The sequence below is a fragment of the Cetorhinus maximus genome, chromosome 18, assembly GCF_964194155.1.
Source record: "Cetorhinus maximus chromosome 18, sCetMax3.hap1.1, whole genome shotgun sequence".
In the NCBI taxonomy this organism is placed as follows: Eukaryota; Metazoa; Chordata; class Chondrichthyes; order Lamniformes; family Cetorhinidae; genus Cetorhinus; species Cetorhinus maximus.
The window spans coordinates 174,596-198,645 of NC_135896.1; the positions used below are offsets into that span (position 1 = coordinate 174,596).

The window sequence follows — 24,050 nt, forward strand, 5'->3', positions numbered from 1 at the left end:
CAAATATGACTGAGTTTAGGGTTGTGTTTTGGTATAAGGACAGAAAACATCCACTTTCCAATCTACACTTGCATTTGCGTATTGTTTGGAACATGGAGGTTAACATTGTAATGGTGTAGGTTGTGGAGGTTAACGTTGTAATGGTGTGGGTCATGGAAATTAACATTGCAATGTTGTGGGTCATTGTATTGGTGTGGGTCATGGAGATTAATGTTGTAATGGCGTGGGTCATTGTATTGGTGTGGTTCATTGTAATGGTGTGGGTCATGGAGATTAACGTTGCAATGTTGTGGGTCATTGTATTGGTGTGGGTCACTTTAATGGTGTGGGTCATTGTATTAGTGTGGGTTATTTTAATGGTGTGGGTCATTGTAATGGTGTGGGTTATTTTAATGGTGTGGGTCATTGTATTGGTGTGGGTCATTTTAATGGTGTGGGTCATTTTAATGGTGTGGGTCATTGTAATGGTGTGGGTTATTTTAATGGTGTGGGTCATTGTATTGGTGTGGGTTATTTTAATGGTGTGGGTCATTGTAATGGTGTGGGTCATTGTAATGGTGTGGGTCATTTTAATGGTGTGGGTCATTGTAATGGTGTGGGTCATTTTAATGGTGTGGGTCATTTTAATGGTGTGGGTCATTGTAATGGTGTGGGTCATTTTAATGGTGTGGGTCATTTTAATGGTGTAGGTCATTGTAATGGTGTGGGTCATTTTAATGGTGTGGGTCATTGTAATGGTGTGGGTCATTTTAATGGTGTGGGTCATTGTAATGGTGTGGGTCATTGTAATGGTGTGGGTCATTGTAATGGTGTGGGTCAGCAGTGACTGAAATGAACATACATAAATCGGTACAGGGAAAGTTATCAAGAAGATGCCAGTAAGTACAATGGATGAGAAAGGTAATGAAGGTGATGAGATCAGTTGATTAATTAGATTAAAGCAGTAACATTCTGGGGTGGGGTATTGCTGGGGGCTGAGGGGTGGGGTTCTTCAATGAAATTGAAATAGATGTGAATTTTACTGTTGGAAAAAACTGAGACTGAAACTGACCAGTGTGAAGATGACAGTAGTCACAGAGCCAGTGAGCTCTTCCAACATGTGTCCATGGCTACCGTGTGCTGTAGGAATGTGGGAACCATGGCATTATTTATTTGGGATCAGTCGCAACATCGGCCACTACCAAGTTTCCCCCGAATGAGTTTGAGGCTGGGTTCATTGAGATAGTGTGTGTGGAGTGGCTGAATGAGGAGGAATGTCAGACTATGCGAAAGTGTTGATTCAATTTTCACAGGCATTGAAAACTCACAGAAGTACAGAAAATATTAAATAAATATAAAACAAACCTGATTAATAGGATTAGTGGAAAGTAGTGAACACATCGACCAACACAAACCTCTGTACTGAGAAAGATTTGAAACACTCTGGGAGGCAGAATACTAGAGGGATGAGTTCAGAGAGGTTAAACACCCTATTCTTATCGCCAGTTTTTGTTGTATTCAAAGGCAGGAGGCATCTGCAAGGGGCTATGTGAGGACTACATAAATCCTCATTTATCATTCAAAAATCACCAGAGGCTGTAAACTGGCCTAAGATCTATCATGGGCTGGTTTCTGTTTTTGTGTCAGTATAATACTGTTACTGACAGCAGTAGTGACATGTGGTAGATCTTTTTCTTTCTCGTGCCTTTTGTCACATAATGATTTTATTGCCATGACTAAATAAAAGACATTTTCAGCAGCAATAATATAGTCCACCTTTGGAATGCTCACCCCCACCTCCAGCAATGTTATGGTAATGAGTCTGCAGGAGTGCAGTGCCCCTCCCCCCCACAACCGGGAAAGCTGATAAACCACTCATCTAAGTAGAGGGAAACTCTCTTGGAATCTGCTCTCCCTGAGAACTTGGATATGTCAAGCAGGAGGGCATTAACCAGCTGGCTGTTCATTTCTCTCCTCACTCTCGAAATGCACCCTGCTTCCTTTCTCTGTTGACAGCAGTTCCCCCTGTTCTCAGCAGCTCAAGAAAAATTAGCTGACACCATTTTTTGCAATTATTTCTGTTTCTAGTTCTAATCATACGCTTTCACTTAGTGGAGTATTGATCTGGGTCTTTAAAATATTGAAAAGAATAGATAACATGCAAATAGGCGAGGTCTTTTCTTATTTACGGAGATAATTGCTCTACCAACTGTAACCTTTTATGTAAATGCAGTTCTGTTGATGTTATTGGGCCAAAGTTAAGGTGGTGGTGGGAGAAGCTGCAAGGAAATTCCTGGCATTGGGGGCTCATTTCAAACATTCAATTTGCCGCAAATCCAGATGAATATATAATTTCATTTCTCAACATCTGCCCTATTGAAGTCCTTCATATTTTTAAAGACCTTTATCAGATCACCTCTCAGCCACCTCTATAGAAGACAGCCTGTTCAGCTTTTTGTGTAAAAATATTCCTCATCACTTGCATTTTCCTTATTTCCATGATAATGTTTCCTTATTATTAATTTGTTAACTATGTAGGAAACCAAAACTGAGCAACGGTAATCCAGTTATTGGTGAGTGGGTGTCACTTGATGCCTCTGTTGATGAATCCTTCCATCAATTAACTGATGATTTGAAAGAGGCAATAAGGGCAATAATTGGCCAGATTAGATTTTTACTGTGTTATGTGGGGAGGACACATCTGGACAATTTTCTTTGGGTGGTTGCCTGGTTGCCAGTATTATAGCAGCACTTAAACAGCTTGCCTGTTTTGATATGCAGGTCTTCGCTGAATATTGTGTTAGCATCAACTGTAACTATTATTGACACTTAACCAATTCGAAGCTCAGGTGATATTTGAAGGATCTTCTGAAAATTCTTCAGTCATTTCAATGACTTACACTTGATAGATACCAGAATGCCCACCGCATTCTGGAATACCTGACGACTTCAGGCATTATCCATGGACATCACAGTTGGTAATCCAAAGGAATGATGACCAGTTGGATTTCTTGAAACCGGTCCAGTACAACAGTGAAGCAATATAAACCTCGACTAACCAATTTCAAACATAAATCCATAAGCACCTCCCACTTTCCAAAGACAGTGGGCTATGGAGTTAAAACTCTACCCAAATTTTACAAAATGACTTGCAAAAGAAACTACAGAAGGATAATTTAAAGGTGCTTGATGTGCTAACAATGGAACTGCTGTCAACTGAAGGTGAAAAAAAAACAGGGTGTATTTCCAGAATATGCTTATGATACACTCACAACTGGTAAGGAAGACAACCAGAGAGTCGACACTCCAAATAAGCTATGTTCATGGAAGTGCAGCTGCTCTCCCCATTTCGTTAGCTAACTATAGGTACAGGTTCAAGTGTCAGAATGCAGCAACCACTGAACTGATCTCAGTCAAGGTTGCTTTTGCATGTTAAGGAACATATTTTTTTTAAATGAATAAAATTGTAAAACAGCTCTTAAGCAGAAATGTAAAATTTGCAAAAATTAACCTGTTTTATGCAGAAGCAGGTGGTATTTGCAGAATCATAGAATATCCAGGTTAGCATAGTAGAAAAAAACTATTGAATAGTGTCAGCCTGAATGGATCAATACATTGTACATCAGACCCAGTCAGGGCATAGATTAACCATCAGTTTTTGCTTTTCTCCCTCCCTCACCACCTCTAACCAAACGACATCTGCTGCTCATATTAGGTGCAGTATCCTTTCCATTAGTACTGTATGCAATTTAAGCCAATTGCCTCTGACTTCTATGCCACTGCTTTCCCTGTGCTCAGTAATGGGATATTCACACACTGAGATGTTCCCTGTGCTCAGTAATGGGATATTCACACACTGAGATGTTCCCTGTGCTCAGTAATGGGGTATTCACACACTGAGATGTTCCCTGTGCTCAGTAATGGGGTATTCACACACTGAGATGTTCCCTGTGCTCAGTAATGGGGTATTCACACACTGAGATGTTCCATGTGCTCAGTAATGGGGTATTCACACACTGAGATGTTCCCTGTGCTCAGTAATGGGATATTCACACACTGAGATGTTCCCTGTGCTCAGTAATGGGGTATTCACACACTGAGATGTTCCCTGTGCTCAGTAATGGGGTATTCACACACTGAGATGTTCCCTGTGCTCAGTAATGGGATATTCACACACTGAGATGTCGTGGTTTAGGTCAGCTTCACTTCCCTTCCCATTTTCCTAATCCAAATGAGAAACTGGGATCATCTGAGAGGGAACAGGCTGTGGGACATGTCAGTCTGGGGACACTGATCTATATCCACCTGACTGATCAGACTGAATGTTTGGTGTACAATATGTGAGATTAAAAAATACACTTCAATCGCAGTCACAATTTCTCCTGACATCGAAACATTATGAGTAAGAAAAAGCCCATGAGAGGACAGGGTACATACTGGGTAATGTGTTAGCACCATCTTGTTCAGAAGCGTTGAAACTGCATAATAGGAACCGGTGTTAATCCCTGTGGAAAAACAGATATAAAGAGTTTTCTCCATCTTTCGTTAAAGTTAACTCAACTTTCTTTTGGCTGATCAGAACTTAGCTCGTGCAGCTCAGATACAGGTATAACTTTCATGTCAAGGCACTCATATCTTCTATTTCTGGCATATCAGGAGAACCACTGAAGCAGGATTAGAAATATAAACTAGAGTTCTACTATTCCATTTCTTATTTTACCAAGCTGAAAAGATTTACAGGATTACAATCGTCCCTATTGTTTACTTGAATCTCTTACGTCCTCAGCTCTTTCATTATTAAATCTTCTGAGTAAACTACTCCATGTGGTGAATTATAAAATTATCAATACGTGAGTAAAATAGTGATCATGTGATGAATGGAGTACTGTAATAATTCAGTTGAGAACATGAGTAGGCTATTTAACCTTCCAATCTGTTCTACCATTCAATGAAATTATGGCTGATCTGTGACCTAACTCCATACACCCACCTTTGGTCCAAATCCCTTAAAACCAATGGAGAACAAAAACCTATCAGTCTCAATTTTAAAATTAACAATCGATCTAGCATCAATTGCCGTTTGCTGAAGAGAGCCCCAAACCTCTATGACCCTCTGCATGAAGAAACCTCTATCACCCTCTGCATGAAAAAGTGTTTCCTAATTTCACTCTTGAAAAGTTTGGCTCTAATTTTTATTCTAGGTCTAGATTTCCCAACTAGTGAGAATAGTTTCTCCCAATCTACCCTGGCAGTTCCAATTAATATCTTGAAAATTTCAATCAAATCATCCCTTAACATTCTAAACTGCAGGGAATACAACCCTGGTTTGTGTAATCTCTCCTTGTAATTTAACCCTTGGAGTCCGGTTATCATTCTGTTAAATCGACACTGCACCCCCTCCAAGTAGAATATCTCCTTCCCAAGGTGTGGTGCCCAAACCGAACCCAGTAACTCCAGGTGTGGTCACAGCAGAGCTTTGTACAGCTGGAGAAGGACTTCTATCCCCTTGTACTTTAGTCTTCTTGACAAAAGACCAACATTCCATTCGCCTTTCAAGTTATTTCTGTAGCTGTTTATGATATTTTAATGATCTGTGTACCTGGATCCCCAAGTCTCTTTGGACCAGCGCTTTTCTAGTTTATCATTTAGCAAGGACCCTGTTCTATGCTTTTTAAGTCAAAATAGGTGACCTCACATTTGCCTAATTTAAAATTCATTTACCATAATTTTTTCCCAGTGACTATTAATGTCTCTTCATAATGTTATGCTTCCCCTATTCTGCTTACGATACTGCCCAACATTATCATCAATATTTGCTCTCACGCCCACATGTCCGTCCTTGGCCTGCTGCAATGTTCCAGTGAAGCCCAACGCAAACTGGAGGAACAGCACCTCATCTTCCGACTAGGCACTTTACAGCCTTCCGGACTGAACATTGGCCAGGGTTTTAAGGTCCCACTGTGGCGTGTCTCCCCATGGCAGATGCGGCAAGCCATTTAAATTCAGTTCAGCAGGACCATAATATCCCGCTGGCCATGGGCGGGAGGGGTCATAAAATCCTGGCCATTGAGTTCAACAACTTTAGACCATGAACTCCCTCCTCCATCTTTACCCCCTTTTTTAATCCAATTTTTTAATTTTTTATTTCTTATCCCCAAAACCACCCCCCCGCAACAGAGCCATCTGTCACTTGATTCTACATTTTGCTTTCACAAGTGCTGACCATTGTTCTTGTTAACACCTTCTGCTTTCTTACCTTTTTGCCACTATCAGCACCCTCTTTAGTCTTTACCACTACCATTAACACTCCCTTTGTCCTGTGTCCATGACATCCTTGTCAATCTCTCCTGAGCTCCCACCCTATCCCTGACCTTCTCTTTTGCTCCACCTGCTCCTCCCCCCTTAACCAGTATAAAATCCATCACATTTCTACTTCTCTTTAGCTCTGAAGAGTCATATGGACTCGAAACATTAGCTCTGTTTTTTTCTCCACAGATGCTGCCAGACCTGCTGAATTCTTCCAGCATTTTTTGTCTTTATTTGTCATCAGCAAATTTGGATATGTGCCTTTCTATTGCATCATCTAAATCATTAATGAACGCACTGAATAGCTGAGGGTACAACACGGATCCTTGCAGGACACCACTACTCACATCTTGCCAATTAAAGCTCATTATCTCTACTCCCTGCCTCCTGTCACTCAGCCAATTTTCTAACCAAGACAATCATTTGTTTTCAATTCCATGAGTTTCAACTTGAGCTGAAAGTCTCTTATGAGTTGCCTTCTAGAAGTCCATAGAAGCAATCTCCAGAGACATTAACCAGTCCAATATTTTAGTCACCTGTGTTAATTTGTGAAACTGTCAGCACAGTGCTTGGCTGCAGCTAGAAAGGAAAGTTCAGTAACAGGGTGTACTAACAGAGACAATGCTTCCTTCTTAGAAACAGAAAGAATAATCTTGATCAACAAATTTAATTGTGCATTTTAGGAAGTTAAATTATGAAGGTTAAAGAATTCAGGAACCAGAAATAGAAGAGTAATGCCTTAAACTATGCATTTACTTTCAGAGAGTTGGGGTCTCAAACATAACTAATTAGCATCTCTACCTGGATACAAGGTAAATGTGATTCATGTTGCCATGGTGATGGGTAGGGTGCAGAGGAAGCCATTGTGATATCCGGTTATAAGCTTTCTGACAATATCACTGAATATCATGGGCAGGTTAGTCCAGCAGGGTCCAGGAGAGAGAGAGCAGCTAAAGGCCAAGTGTTTCTAATGGCTCACCACACTGGAATACAACTGTTTTCAGATTGGAGGATGGTAGACCAAGGGTCCAAGGGACCAAGAGTTCCCCAAGGGTCAGTGCTAGGATGCTACTTTTATTGCGATATATAAATGTTTTGGATTTTGGAATACAGAGGAAAGTTTCAAAACTTGCTGACAATACCAAACTTGCTGATAATACCAAACTTGCTGATAATACCAAACTTGCTGATAATACCAAACTTGCTGATAATACTAAACTTGGAGGAGTGGCAAACAGTGAAGATGATACCAATAAACTGCAACAGGACACAGATAGGCTAGCAGAATGGGCAGACAAGAAGCAGATGGAATTTAATACAGAGAAGTGTGAGGCAATGCATTTTGGCAGAAGAGATAGGGAGAGGCAACACAGACTTAATGGCACAGCTCCAAAGAGTGTGCAGGAGGAGAGGGACCTTCTCTTTGAGTCAATCTTTGAAGGTGACAGGATATATTGAGAGAGTAATTAGCAAAGCAGATGGAATCTTGGGCTTCATAAATAGAGACATTGAGTACAAAGCAGGGATGTTATGCTGAAACTTTATAAAGCTCTGGTTAGGCCCCAACTAGAGTATTGTGTCCAGTTCTGGTCATCACACTTTAAGAAGGATGTGAGGGTCCTTGAGAGGGTGCGGAGGGAATTTACCAGAATGGTTCCAGGGATGAGGGATTTTAGTTACAAGGTTAGGTTGGAGAAGCTGGGGTTGTTCTCTTTGGATCAAAGGAGAATGAGGGGGGATTTGACAGAGTTGTACAAGATTATGACAGACTTAAATAAGATAGATATGGAAAAGCTGGTCCTATTAGTTGATGTTACAAAGACTAGGGGGACACAGATTTAAGATTTTGGGTAAGAGATACAGGGCAAGTGTGAGGAGGAACATTTTTACACAGTGAGTGGTAATGACCTGGAACTTGTTGCCCATGAGGGTGGTGAAAGCAGAGATGATCAGTGATTTTAAAAGGAAATTGGATGGACACTTGAAGGAAATAAATTTATAGGACAACAAGGATAGAGAGGGGGAATGGGACTGACTGGAGAGCTAGCATGGATTTGATGGGCCAAATGGCCTCCTTTAGAGTCACAAACAACTCTATGAAGGCCAAACATCAGGACCGGTTCAAGAAACAGTTGATTGCTGAAATGGTGGGGGGAGGGGGTGGCAAGGGGTAAGGTGACTGGGATCTCTCTGGATGGTTGAATTAAGATAGGATAAAAGACCTTCCCTGACCTTGTTAAGCAAAAAATGATCAGATTGTAGAAGAAAAACAAGTTAAGAGGAATCTTGTGTTAGAACGCACATCAAACAGACAAGTTACAAGATCTCTTGGAAACAGAGATGAGAAACAGCTCAACCAGAGTGATTCAGAGATTGGAAGCCAAGAATTTCACAATAGCACAAATTGGGTGGAGAGGAGGAAGGTGGCCTTGCCTGTCCAATGCAAAAGGAGTGGAGTCACAGAACCCCAGGATTCTAAAATAATTAGCAAGGTTAATTATCCAGAGAGGATTAAGGTTCTTTGTGTAAGGAATTAGTCCATGGTTTGCTTTGAAGAGTGGATGGAAAAAGAGCAGTACAGTTTAGACCTAGTTAACAGCATAAACATTTCATTTATTTTCTTTTTGGGATGTGGGTGTTGTTGGCTAGGCCAGCATTTATTGGGCATCCCTAAATGACCTTGAGAAGGTGGTGGTGAGCCAACCTCTTGAATTGTTGCAGTCACCTACAGTGCATATTTTCTGTAATGGTTTGGTACAACTGAGTGTCTCGCTCAGCCATTTCAGAGGGCATTTAAGAGTCAACCACATTGCTGTGTGTCTGGAGTCACATGTAGGCCAGACCAGGTAAGGACGGCAGATTTCCCTCCCTAAAGGGCATTAGTGACCCAGATGGGCTTTTACACTATCCAGGAGTTTCATTATTAATTTTTAATGGGACCAGCATTTTATTCCAAATACATTAATTCATTGAATTTAAATTCCCCCAGCTGCCAAAGTGGGATTTGAAATTGTGGTGGGGGAATTTTACGCTGGTTGGGGTGGTGACATTGATGTGTCCGCTTCCCTCCCAGTCCTGTGGTCTTGCTGGGATTAAGTACTGGGCGGTCGAACAGCAGGACTGCCAGCAAATCAGAGGCTCAAGGCAGGTAACCCGGCAGCAACAGGTCCCTCAATCAGGCAGCAGAATGAGGTGCTTAAGTGGCTACTTAATGGTCTCAATTGGCCTCCGGGTGGCAAAGCTGTCCTCCTTTTTGCCTGCCCCAAGCTTGATCGGGACAGGTGGAATTCCTCAAAGCCACCGTCTGATCAAACTCCACCTCCGAAATGGCTTCAAGAGGTGAGGGGAGCATTAAATACTACCAGTTAACTCTGGTTCTCTCCACACACGCTGTCTGACCTACTCAGTATTTCCAACATTTTCTTTTATTTCATTTATTCATTCACGGGATGTGGGTGTCGCTGGCTGGGCCAGCATTTATTGCCCATCCCTAATTGCCCCTTGAGAAGGTGGTGGTGAGCTGCCTTCTTGAACCGCTGTAGTCCATGTGGTGTAGGTACATCCACAGTGCTGTTAGGGAGGGAGTTCCAGGGTTTTGACCCAGTGACAGTGAAGGAACGGCGATATATTTCCAAGTCAGGATGGTGAGTGACTTGGAGGGGAACTTCCAGGTGGTGATGTTCCCATGTATCTGCTGCCCTTGTCCTTCTAGATGGTAATGGTCGTGGGTTTGGAAGGTGCTGCCGAAGGAGCCTTGGTGAGTTGCTGCAGTGCATCTTGTAGATGGTACACACGCTGCTGCTACTGTGTGTCAGTGGTGGAGGGAGTGAATGTTTGTGGATGTGGTGCCAATCAAGCGGGCTGCTTTGTCCTGGATGGTGTGAAGCTTCTTGAGGTGTTGTGGGAGCTGCACTCATCCAGGCAAGTGGAGAGTATTCCATCACACTCCTGACTTGTGCCTTGTAGATGGACAGGCTTTGGGGAGTCAGGAGGTGAGTTACTCTCTGCAGGATTCCCAGCCTCTGACCTGCTCTTGTAGTCACAGTATTTATATGGCTAGTCCAGTTCAGTTCTGGTCAATGGTAACCCCCAGGACGTTAATTGTGGGGGATTCAGCGATGGAAATGCCATCAAGGGACAATGGCTAGATTCTCTCTTGTTGGAGATGGTCATTGCCTGGCACTTGTGTGACCCGAACATTACACCCGTTTTTATTTCAGATTTCCAGCATTTGCAGTATTTTGTTTTTATATTGGATTGGAAGCTTACCATAGGTAATAATAAGAAGAAAAAATGGCGTATTTCTGACCAATTGCAGAATAGACTGAATGTAGGAGTAATCCCGCGATGGGTTGGCGAGGATAGCCGCCTGCGCTTGACTTGGTGGAATATCTGGCTTCTCCTGAAAAACTGATATAAAAGAGCACAGTTACAGAATAGGCCACATTTGACCCTTTAACTGCAGGTCTATGTTCAATGCACTGCATTAAAAAGCTGTTTAAAAAACAATGGGCATTAAACATTAGCACAACCTTTACTAAACTCCAGCTTTGATCAGAAAGCAGAAAAATCCGGAATTAAAATATAAAATAATGCTTACAACCACCGACTGTCATGGATCACCTGATTTATATTTTAATGAGTCCACATCTTTATGGGGAAATTGTGGCATAGTGGTATAGTTACTGGCCTAGCAATGCAGAGGCTCAGGCTAATGCCCCAGAGTCCAAATTGCACCACAGCTTGCCAGCAAAGCCCACATCCCATGAAAGAATAAAATTAAGCCGCTATGTACATTAATATATTGCACCAGCTCTTCTTCAATCTCTGAACACATCATCAGAGTCACACTCACTGGGGAGAATTCTCCCATCTGGTGGGGATGGGGAGTGTATCCCACTGCAGAAGCCAGTGGGAAATCCCACGGTATTTCCTGGCCCCGGTGTTATTAATTATGCAGCTGGGGTTTTTGTGGCCTACTCCATGGTGGGGTGGGCTGAATGGCACACACCCGCTGTCGTATCCAGACACCATCTTTAAAAGATGCCCAGACATCCTCAATGTCAATACAAACTACAGAAATGTGTGGAAGGGGAGGTGAAGGCTCAGTCCTGAAGTTTAGCGACACCTCCCTGCGCGTCCTCCTAGACCATGTGGAGGTCCAGGGGAGTATACTTTACCCGGCTGATGGGCACAGGTGCCTGGGCGGTACAGAAGAGATCAGTGACACAATGCCACAAAAGGATGAACAGACTCATTCGCTCTGCTAGGGTGAGTAACTCCTCAGCTGGTCACATAAACACAACAGAACCAATATGTCAGGGTATGTGGGCCTCAGTGGCAACGGCACAGTCATGCTTCACAACCCGACTGCAGCGCATCCACCCTACAGCAGAGTGACCACTGTGCCTCCTTCACCCTTCAACAGACAGAGAACACTGTATGGGGAGGAGGGAATGGGGCTTAAACGCAGAGGGTACCAGCAACCTCCCCAAATCAGATGCCTGTCTGAGCCTTCTCCTTGCATGTGGATGGGCTCAGCACTCTGCAGGGTGCTGGCCCACAACCCTTCTGGACAACTCGTGGCGCAGTTCTGCCCTGCCACGCCACAGTGGGCTACCTTACTAGTGGAAGTATGAGAAATGATCCAAATGGCAATGTTCAAATGGACGCAACATGCAACTCCCCTCAAACCCACGTCCTGTTCTCTTTCAGCAGGAGAAGATGAGGCACAACCAGAGAGAACATCTGAGACACCTGACAGAGTTTGAAGAGAGGGCAGTTCAGAAGGCAGGTGTGGAGCGGGTACAAGCCATTGGCAATGGGCAGCTCAGACTTGGGCGTCCACACAGTAAGGATCCATCCATGGTATAGAAACTTGAGGATCAAATGTGCCTCCATGTTAGAGGCAGCTCATGTTGTCACTCACTCCGTCCTCTCTCACTTACAAGTGCCACCAGAAAGAGGCAAAGGCCCAAGGAGGAGGAGGACTCCCTGTCAGGCCTCAGTCCAGAGAGGAGCCAGGAGAGAGAAGAAGAGGAGAGATGTCACAGCAGACACCTACACCCTCCACCAACCCAGGGACGCACACCTTGGCTGGTATTGGTTGTAGCTTAGGGAGGATCTCACAATCTGGTGTTCACCACATGGACACATGTCCCCAGCAGGAGGAGGCAGGTACAGTCGAGCTCCCTGGCACTCAGAGGACTGCTGTAGAAGAGGCATCTGTGAGGTTTGAGTCTGATGACGAGCCTCTGGAATCGGCCTTCCAATTCATGGTGGAGAGTCAGCAAGTGGTGGGAGGACATCGGGCAGAACTGTTGGAGGCCCTCAGCAGAGTGGCACGCGAGTTGAGCAGTCTGTCCACCTGCTCTCTGATAAACTGATGCCCACATGTGTACGCACTGAAGTCACCATGGGGAGGGTGGTGGATGCCATAGTGACCCTTGTCCAGCAGAACGGCCACTTCCTGCTGGAGATGCATATAGACCTACATTGCATCGTGGTAGCCATGGGTGAGTTCCTGTAGTGGTAACGTGAGGGGGAAACGGGGCACCTCGACCTCCCTCCAGGTGTTCCTTCCCTCGAGTCAGACCGGGGCCCTCAGGCACCCAGAGGGAGGAGGAGAGGCAGCTGGGCACCACTGGGTTATCCGCTCAGGCATCTCAGAGGCTCTCCTCTCCCTCTGAGTCCCCTTTGCCTGTGACCCCTTCAAGCCCGTCCTCTGTCACAGCAGAGGGAGTAGCAGGCCCACAGGAGGACAGTCAAAGCAAGCTGGGGCCCTCCAGGCCTCAAATCTCCAGAGGACAGCCGCCAAAATCATAGGCAATCATTGCACAGGCTGTCTCCACCTCAGCTGCGGATGTCAGGGCAGCACCTAGAAGAAGTGGTAGGCCTCAGAAAATCAAGAACCTTTGATCACAGCTGGTTGTGTGGGTGTACAAATGTTGTCACAAATCTGACCTCTGTAAATATAATCACTTTCACTGCCATTTTCAACATTGTTCCTAAGGCTTAGTGAGCACACCCACCACCCTCTCCCCCAAGCCCCACAAGCACCTCTCGTGCACCCCATGGGCGATTCTGCAGGGAGGTAGGGAGAAGGGGCTGTGTCAGGGCCTTTCAGAGCCAAGTGCAGGCAGAGCCTTCACTGTCAAATTCATACCACTGGTCCCCAGCATAGTCAATACTGCCTCAGCTGTCCAGCTGAGATGACCTGCATCTCTGCCCATTCACTGATCTAACTCCCACGCAGCATCTTTGTCCATCCAACACGAGGCTCTGGTCACTTTTCAGTTGACCAGCATGGTTGTTGTCTGCACTCTCCCACCATTTCCCTCCCCTAGTCACCCACACCCTTTCCCCCATCACCAATGATGCCCCCTTCCCACCCCGCATCACCTTCGACCTCCCCAACCTTCCAACCTGAACCCTTTTCCTTTGAGAATGTCCAGGTGAATGTGCATGTTCCCTTCCAACCCAAAATCCCACCCCGTTCACACTGACCTTCCTGACCACCTCCTGCCCAACCGAGTCCATGTCTACCTCCGTGTCACCACAACTGATTCTTGCTGCATCCTCAACTGACAACCTCCCACCCCAACCCCCACCCCCCCACTACCCTACCGGCTCCCTCTGCCCCCTGTAACCTTAACCATACCCTGAGTTCAGTCCCCAGAAGTCAACAATTGAATCCACTAACCCCTCCCTGTGGGCACGTTCGCTTGGACTTTCTCCCCGCTGTGCCTCCCCAACCCCGGCCCAGCTACCAACATGGCCCATTCCTAACCTCCCCCTTCGTTCCCTGTACTCTGTGAAACCCTTTCCTGGACCCCCAAACACAATGTCCCCCTCCAGGTCCCCACCACACCTGCAGAGCTCCTAGACTTCCTTAACAACCACCCCCCGCCAACCCTCCTTCACTGCCTATCAGTACCTCCTGCTGCTTCCCATCCCACAGCCCAAGGATCCGAATCCCCATGGAAAAGGCCCTGGGAGAAGCGTTGGAGGCTAAGTGAAGTTGCGGCTTGGAGAAAGCTCCTTTGTGGAAAAGCCACGTGGATGAGGCTCCACCCACCCCTGTGATGCACGGGTTGCTCCAGGGTCCAGTAGATGGAGGCCTCCATCTTCTTATCAGGTGTCCGTGAGCTGCAAGGCTTTTAAGGTAAGTCCTGACTTTTGCACACCATATTGGTCCAGACTTGTTCTGGACCAACATGTTTTCCCACTGGTGTCATGGAGAATTGGGCGTGGGGGGAAGATTCTTGTCTGGTCTTCATTTGCATCCCATTAGCAAGATGCAAATCACTTTCACATGGACGTCCAGCAGGTGAATCTCGATCTGCTATGACAGTATTGGAAGATTCTGCCGTCATTTCACGATGGTGTGAAACTGATTTTGAGACCTCCTGCCTAATTCTCCCCCTTCCTGCCCACCATTGATCCCGCTGGCGTGCACATGGAAGGATTGCACACATTACTGCTGTTTGGCTTAATATCATAGAATATAGTTGCCCTAATTCTAAAATAAATGCCCAGTCTCATTTTCCTTTACATTGAAGTTGCCTCACGCTGGCACTTAGAACACCACCTAAACTCTTCACCCACTGGGCTTATCACAATCTCAAAGATTTTAATTTAGGGAAGAGTGTGAATGGATCTGGAGAAAAAGCTGGTAATTGGGACTGGGGTACAGATCAGGCATGATCTTCCTGAACAGGTTTGAGGGGTGAATGGCCTCTTCCAATCCTGTAATTCTCAACTACCATCGTAAGAAATGAATTAGTCAATTATTGTTTGTGGAAGATTGATATGTTTAAATTGTCTGTCCCATTTACTCACATAACAGTGACTAAATCTTTCAAACATAATTCATTGTCCACGAAGTGTTTTGGTACAGAGGATATGAAACGCATTATATAAAGGCATTGTCTTCTCTTTAAAAGGAATATTAAATGCAATCATAGTCTTAAAGTAAAGGATAACTCAATTTATTTGTTCATGACTCACCACTTAACAGTATCATGCTCTACTCATTTTACATCCGCTTTTTGTATACTCTAACAAACATCTTAACTTTCTATTACCTAACACTGTTTATCTTCAGCAGGTTGAAGGACCGTGCACTGTAATACTGTCTGCAGCACTACACAAGGAAGCAGTGGCAGCCAAACTGCAGCTGTGGAAGCAAAGCCAAAATCCGTTCCCAGCTCCACCTACAATACGTTTTTGATCATGGAACTCTTTTTTTTAAAGGCAGCATGTCTTTTTTTAGCTCATTTCACAGGCTCCTTACCTAGGATAACAAGAATGAAAAGCACAGTTGCCACTGCAGCAGTGCCATAAAACATGGTGTTGATATGGTAAGTCAGCTGATCCAGGTCATCCACATTTGGTACAAGTATGGGAGGAATTAGAAACCCCAGAGCCACTCCCATCTGTGGAGAGACAGAATAGAGTGAAGCGTTATGAATAGAAAACTATATACAGGTTACACATACTTTACTTATTGATGATTTACATCTCTGAGAGGAGGGAATATGACAGGAGGTGGGAGAGGAAACCATGGGTAGAATTTTCCGCTTGGCGTGCGGGCGTGTGCCTGACACCCTGGGGTGTGAAACCGCGCAATGACGCCAGGCAAGTGTCCTAACGCCATCGCACACTCCTGTGATATTTTGGTCGGCAGTCGCATGTGAGAGTTGGCAGAGCACCCGCCAAATTAAGGCCATTAAAGTAGCAACTGACGGTGATTTTTCGCTGCCCGTCCAATGTTACAGTTGGCGGGCGGGCGGGCGAATCACCTGGGCGGTCTTAGCCTTTTTGAGGAAACCTCATCCAAGGGCTGGATGAAGTTTCCATGATTAATTTTTTTAAATTTAAATGTTTCGAAAAAATTCCATCATCCATCTGTTGAGGTGTCTCATTCTGACACATCGCTGGACATTTTTTCCCAATTTTACTTTCTGTTTTCATTGATTTTAATTTCGTCAGCTCTTCGTCAGGGAGCTTTCATTCTGCGTTCCCCCAAGCCCGCGCTGACTTCAGCGCTCGCCCTCCTCCCACCCCTATCCCGGCAGTGCTGAAATCGTGGCCAGGGGCCAATCACGGTTAGCAGTCTGTTCCCCGGCTGCTCCCAGGCCCGCCAACCCGAAAATTCTGCCCCATATGTCATACGAACATACAAATTAGGAGCAGGAGTAGGCCATTCGGCCCCTCGAGCCTGCTCTGCCATTCAATAAGATCATGGCTGATCTGATTGTAACCTCAACCCTACATTCCTGCCTACCCCTGGTAACCTTTCACCCTCTTGTTTATCAAGAATCTATCTAGCTCAGCCTTAAAAATATTCAGACTCTGCTTCCTCTGTCTTTTGAGGAAGAGAGTTCCAAAGACTCATGACCCTCAGAGAGACAAAATGTTCCAGTCATATTCTATATCACTGAAAAGCAGGTTGTTTTTTCACCGAGCTCAGCCTCTCCATACCTGCTGCACAATTGGAAGGAATTACCAGAGCTTATAGGGTTAACTGTCCTAACAAGCCACTCAGTTCGCAAGGGCAATTAGTCATGGGCAATAAACGTTGGCCCAGCCAGCAACACTCTCATTCCATGAATGAATAAAAAACAAAATTACAAAGACAGGTTTCACTTTGAACTTACGTGAAAACCAGCTATTTGGCTCGACTAACCCTTGTGAATGCTTATCTTCCACATGTACATGTACTGTTGTCATATCCCCCTACCCACTTTCCTTCAACTATAAATGGAACCTATTATTAAATGTTGATGTTATCTCTGTTTCAGTCAAAGAAATTTAGGACACACAGTCAGAGAAACTAGTTTCCATTTTTAGGTTGAAGTTTTCAAGGTATTAAGGAGAGATGGGGTAGATAGAGAGAAACAATCCCTGCTGGGTGGGAAGTCTAGAACTAGAGGGAAAGAGCTAAACATTAAAGCTTAACCTTTCAGGAGTGAAATTACGAAACACTTCGACACACAAAGAGGTAGAAGCTTGGAACTCTCTTCTGAAAATGGCAATTGATGCTAGGTCAATGGTTAATTTTAAATTTGAGATTAATAAAATTTTTATTATCACAGGAGCAGGGCTAGGCCATTCAGCCCCTCGAGCCTGCTCTACTATTTAATTAGATCATGGCAGATCTTCTACCTCAACACCATCTTCCTGCTCTATCCCCGTATCCCTTGATGTCATTAGTCTCCAGAAATCTATCGATTTCTATCTTGAACATGCTCAATGACTGAGCCTCCACAGCCTCTGGGGTAGAGAATTCCAAAGCTTCACCGCCCTCTGACTGGAGAAATTCCTCCTCATCTCAGTCCTAAATGACCTGCCCCTTATTCTGAGACTGTGTCCCCTGGTTCCAGACCAAGATACCATGCCCCTGCCACCCACCCCACCCCCAAGCCAGAGGAAACATCCTTCCTGCATCTACCCGGTCGAACCCAGTAAGAATTTTGTACATTTCAATGAGATCACCTCTCATTCTTCTAAACGCTGGAGAATATAGGTCCAGTCTCCTCAGTTTCCTTATCCAAGGGTATGATGGGATACCAGGTAAAGCTGGGCATATGGAGTTTGGCCATAGATCAGCCACGATCTCAGTGAATGGTGGAACAGGTTTGAGGGGCTGAATATCCTTCTCCTGCTCCTTTGTTCCAGAAGGTTGAGTCTCTGGACTTTATTTCTAGGGTTAATGGCTGAAATCTCACCAATATTCCTCCAGCCACCAGAGAAGTGACCACCTCAAAGAAGTTGGTCCATGTTTGATAAACTTCTGGATATTTAAGTAGTTTCATCTTTAAATAAAATTTTCCGGACGGCAGATGTTGACTAATTCCTGGGTTAGTTTAGTGTCTCTTTCTGAGGACGGGCATTACTTTGATCACTTTAAAGTTTTCCAACACACAGCCACTTTCAATAAAACCCTGCAATATAATTTCTAGCGATCTGCTATTCCTTCCAGCAGCAAATGTGTCGTGAGAAAAAACATTTTCACACAGCGAGTGGTTTGGGTTTGGAATGTGCTGCCTGGTAATGTGGTGGAGGCAGGTTCAATCGAGGCACTCAAGAGGGCATTAGATGATTATTTGAATAGAAACAATGTGCAGGATACGGGGAAAAGGCAAGAGAATGGAACTAGGTCACTGCTTCTCTGGAGGGCCAGTGCAGACACAATGGGCCAAATGGCCTCCTTCTGTGTGGCTAAAATTCTGTGATTCTATGATTCTGTTTCCTCAGAATGTAAAACTGCTCTCACTGATAAAAATCTTTATATTTGTGGGTTAGAAAATTATCCAAACAGCCCATTAAAACAGTCCTAGAATCAATGTTCAGGCCTTCCCCTGCCAAGTTAACTGTATCACCAGTGATCACTGAGGATAGTACAACTGCCATTAATGTACACAGGGGTAGTGGCCAAAATCGGTTAAGTGCTTCTGCTACCAACACTAACCAATTAGAAAACACACACGTGGATGTTAAATACAGACAAAGTGGGATCAGCTCTTCACTGATGTGAGGAAAAACTTTTTTACCCAGAGGGTGGTGAGGGTCTGGAATGCACTGCCTGGGAGGGTGGTGGAGGCGAGTTGCCTAACCTCCTTTAAAAAGTACCTGGATGAGCACTTGGCACGTCATAACATTCAAGGCTATGGGCCAAGTGCTGGTAAATGGGATTAGGTAGGTAGGTCAGGTGTTTCTCACGTGTTGGTGCAGACTCGATGGGCCGAAGGGCCTCTTCTGCACTGTGTGATTCTGTGAAATAGTCTGTCATGGTTCACTGTCTTAGACTCACATAAGAATGACACTTGGGCAAGACTCTGGAGTGCTGTCAGTGCCTGAGGAATTGTATCCCAGTTAAAATCAAAACCTTCAGGAGGAGAGGGAAAAAGTTAAGTGAAGAGACAAAACCTGCTTGTTAGGAATTACAACTTGTAATTGTCGATTATCTTGAACTGCACACTCAATATTATGTGAATGTCAGGTTCCGATGATTTTTAACTACCTGTAAACATTGATAGGGGTCACTGGGCTGGAACTTATGAGTTTAGCTTTAGGAGAGTATTCATTGACCTGAAAATGGTGGATCAGTAACTACAGAGTTCGACTTGGGCCAGAGTTAACATTCACCTGCTCAGAATGTCTTATGATGAGGTGAAAATGAATAATAAATGGAACATACTGGATGTACACAGCACGTCTGCCAACATCTGACAAACATCTTTTCTCTTCACAGTTTTCAACCCCAATTGGCAGTTTTTGTCTCAGCTTTTCCCTATCTTTACAAAGGATATTTTGCTTCAGATTAGCAGAGTGCTGATTGGGGAAAGGACGCAGTACCACAGTGAAAATTTAAACAATGAAACCTAGAAAATAAAATCAAAAGAAAAGGGTGAAGGAATGACAGTAATAACCATAAGGAGAGGGCTGGAAGTATTAGACTCAAAGCAGCAAGTCTCTTTTCTATGCACGTGGGGATTTTTTTTGCAAGAAACCTTTGTATGAAATTAAAAATTGCTCCGAATTAGTAACAGATGCATTCTGAACTGAGCTGTTCCAAGTTCCAATGATGTCAGGCAGAGTGAGGGTTGCATACTTGCCTCTAACATCACAGGCCAAATTTAATCTTGGTAATGGGCATCTTGCCTGCTGATTGGGGATGTAGGAGTCCTGCACAGCCTCCTTTGCAGGGGGAGCACGATGGGATTAACAGACCTTAGCCAGCCAGCCAGCCTTAGACCTTGCCCAGGATCTAGGACACGGGGGAGGACATCCCCCAGCCCCACCCCCACCAAGAGCTGCCGATGAATCAGAGGCTGTTGCTGGCAAAGCACTCAGAGAAAGGCCTGGGATCGCTGAGGGACCCAGGCCACAGCTGAGTGAGGGCGGGATAGGGGTGGTAGGGAGGGGGGAGGTCAGAAGAAAGGTCAGCGAAATGGCTTTCAGTGGACGCTCCTCCCACCCCCACACCGCCCCATGCTCCCTGGTCCCAGTGCCTTTGAAGGAGGGGTCCCCGCACCCAGAGGTCGTATGCAAACCCAACAGTGTTTGCTTGTCGGGCTCCCCGCCCATTGCTAGTTAAATACCAGCGGTAATGGGAAGAGAACTTTAAACGGGCATTAATTGGAAAGAAGTCACTGCTGGGAGTGGGTTAGAGAGTAATAAAATAAAATAAAAGCAAAACACTGCAAATGACGGAAATCTGAAATAAAAACAGAAAGTGCTGGAAAAAAAGGTTGCAGATGATACAAAATTTGGAAACATTGTGAACAGTCAGGAGGATAATGTAGAACTTCACAAGTTGGTGAGATGGGCAAACAGGTGGCAGATGGAATTTAATGTGGAGAAATTTGAACTGATTCATTTCGGTAGGAAGAATATGGAGAGATATTATAAAATAAAGGATACAACTCTAACTGGGATGTAGGAGCAGAGGGACCTGGGTGTACATGTGCATAAATCATTGAAGATGGCAGGACAGGTGGAGAGAGCGGTTAATAAAGCACACAGTATCCAGGGCTTTATTAATAGGGGCATAGAGTATAAGAGCAGGGAGGTTATGCTGAACTTGTATAGGAGACTAGTTAGACCTCAGCTGGAGCATTGTGTACAGTTCAGGGCACCACACATTGGGAAGGATGTGAAGGCATTGGAGAGAGTGCAGAAGAGCTTTACAAGAATGGTTCCAGGGACAAGGAACTGCAGTTATGAAGAATATTGGAGAAGTTAGGACTGTTTACCTTGGAGAAGAGAAGGTTGAGAGGAGATTTGATAAAGGTGTCAAAATCCTGAGGGGGCTGGACAGAGTAGATAGGGAGAAGCTGTTCCCACTCGTGAAAGGATCAAGAACGAGAGGGCACAGATTTAAGGCAATTGGTAAAGGAAGCAATAGTGATACGAGGAGAAACCTTTTCACACAGCGAGTGGTTCGAGTCTGGAATGCACTGCCTGAGAGTGTGGGGGAGACAGGGTCAATCGAGGCTTTCAAGGGGAATTGGATTATTATCCAAAAAGGAAGAATGTGCAGGGTTACAGAGAGAAGGCAGGAGAATAGCATTAGGTGAATTGCTCATTTGGAAAGCAGGTGCAGACATAATGGGCCAAATGGCCTCCTTTTGTGCTATAACAATGCTGTGATTTCTGTAATCCTTGTTACACCTGTACAGGGCATTGGTGAGACCACACCTGTACAGTTTTGGTCTTCTTACTTAAGGAAGGATACACTTGCATTGGAGGCCATTCAGAGAAGGTTCACTTGGCTGATTCCGGGGATAAAGGGTTTGTCTTAAGATGGAAGGTTGAGTAGGTTGGGCCTGTACTCATTGGAGTTTAGAAGAATGAGAGGTGATTATTGAATCAGGTATGATTCCGTGGGGTAGATGCTGGGAGGATGGTTCCAGACATGGGGAAATTTAGTATTAAGTGCCAGAGTTTCAAAATAAGAGGTCTCTATTTAAGATGGAGGTGAGGAAGAATTACTTCTCTCAGAGGGTTGTTAGTCTTTGGAGTTCTCCTGAGAGCAGTGGGGGCTGGGTTACTGAGTATATTCAAGGCAGAGTTAGAGCTAGATTCTTGATTGACAGGGGAGTTGAGGGTTTACGGGGGCAGGTAGGAAAGTGGAGTTAAAGCCACAATTGGATTAGCCATGATCTTATTTGGCAGAGCAGGGTCAAGGGGCTGAATGGCCTACTCCTGCTCCTAATCCTTACGATTTTATTTAGCTCTTCCAATTTTGGCACAAGCCCCCTAATGTTAGTAAGGAAGAGTCTGCATGGTGAGTTGTACTTGCTGAGTGTCAGCTCAGACACAATGGGCCAAACACTCCTTCTATAACCATTCAATGACTAGAAAGCAGTTCACCCTTCCCCTGTAGAATTTTCTTTGGTCTGTTTTTGAAACCAAGCAGAAATTTCTAAAAAAAATGTTTATCCATAACACGTTGTAAAATCTTCAGGACATTGCTCAATATTTCACATCTAATAAATCTAATCATTATTGTTCTGTAGGCACATTGACAGTCAATTTGCACAGAGTAACTTTCCACAAAAGCCAAATAGGATACAAACATACAAAATAGACAGGCAGGTCAAGACTTACTGGTCCATCCAACTTTGCAACTTTGTGCATCAAAATACAAAGCTCCCCAACCCACCTGGAGACAGATAACACTGGGCAATTAGTGGGGAAATTCCTGTCCTCTCCCTCAGGTGACTGAAAATAGTCCCAGAGACCATTCTAGCTCTGGTTAACTAAACAAGACAGTCACGAGGTGATCTCGTCTCCAGCCAGAAACAGGTACTTGTCGGAACACAGCGTGAGCCAATATCAGATGACACAAGTCACTATTCTCTGGCAAAACATCGCAACATCCAACCTAGATCATTTATGTCAACTGTGAACCTGACGCTCCATAATTTAATTAGTCTACACAAAAAAAGTAGTCCTTTAGTTGTCTTATAAACCTCAATCACATTACTGTTATGTCTTTGATTTCCCAAAGTATAGAGACCCAACACTTTGAGTTTAACAGAATAAATATTATAAATAATCTAGGTTAAGATATGGCAGAGCTGCTTGTGTGGCTGGGCTGCAGAATGTACAGGTTTGTAGCTAGTGAGACTGTCACAAGCAAACAGGTGCAGTGCATATCTCCGTCTCAGATCTCTTGGTTTGGAATGGGAGTTAGAGACTGACACATAAGAGAGGGTGAGCAGCATCTGGACAGTATGCTCCAGACTGTAGTCACCCTGTAGAGAGGCATAGGTTCAGAACAGGGTTGCTGTGACCGATAGTGTAGAGTAAGGTGAACCCAGATGAGCTAGAGAACAAGGAACAACAGAAACCAATCCTATTCAGCAGGTACACAGGACACAAGAATTAGGAGCAGGGGTCAGTGGGAATCATTGGGAAACCTCTCCACTGGTTGGAGTCATACCTAGCACAAAGGAAGATGGTTGTGGTTATTGGAGGTCAGTTATCTCAGCTCCAGGACATCACTGCAGGAGTTCCTCAGGATAGTGTCCTAGGCCCAACCACCTTCAGCTGCTTCATCAATGACCCTCCTTCCATCAGATGGTCAGAAGTGGGGATGTTCGCTGATGATTGCACAATGTTCAGCACCATTCGCAACTCCTCAGATACTGAAGCAGTCCATGTCCAAATGCAGCAAGACCTGGACAATATCCAGGCTTGGGTTGACAAGTGGCAAGTAACATTCGCGCCACACAAGTGTCAGGCAATGACCACCTCCAACAAGAGAGAAACTAACCATCACCTCTTGACATTCAATGGCATTACCATTGCTGAATCCCCCACTATCAACATCCTGGACGTTACCATTGACTTGGACGAACCATATAAATACTGTGGCTACAAGAGCAGGTCAGAGGCTAGGAATCCTGTGGTGAGTAACTCACCACCTGACTCCCCAAAGCCTGTCCACCATCTACAAGGCACAAGTCAGGAGTGTGATGGAATACTCCCCACTTGCCTGGATGAGTGCAGCTCCAACGACACTCAAGAAACTTGACACCATCCAGGACAAAGCAGCCCGCTTAATTGGCACCCCATCCACAAACATTCACTTCCTCCACCACCAATGCACAGTAGCAGCAGTGTGTACCACCTACAAGATGCACTGCAGGAATTCACCAAGGCTCCTTAGACAGCAACTTCCAAACCCACGACCACTACCATCTAGAAGGACAAGGGCAGCAGACACATGGCAACACCATCACCTGGAA

General features: G+C 44.8%; 1 protein-coding gene across 4 annotated transcripts in view; it reads right to left on the minus strand.

Moving 5' to 3' along the window:
• LOC144692865 (choline/ethanolamine transporter flvcr2b-like) overlaps window positions 1-24,050 on the minus strand; it is an 89,377-nt gene that overhangs the window by 43,313 nt on the left and 22,014 nt on the right. For all 4 annotated transcript variants that reach the window (XR_013579415.1, XR_013579414.1, XM_078561924.1 and 1 more), the window contains exons 2-4: window positions 15,581-15,722; window positions 10,555-10,695; window positions 4,417-4,484 (exon numbers count right to left, since the gene is read on the minus strand). Coding sequence is in view for 2 of the 4 variants with exons in the window: in XM_078561924.1 (XP_078418050.1) it covers window positions 4,417-4,484; window positions 10,555-10,695; window positions 15,581-15,722 (351 nt within the window). In the remaining 2 variants the exon portion in view is untranslated. The remainder of the gene's footprint in view (window positions 1-4,416; window positions 4,485-10,554; window positions 10,696-15,580; window positions 15,723-24,050) is intronic.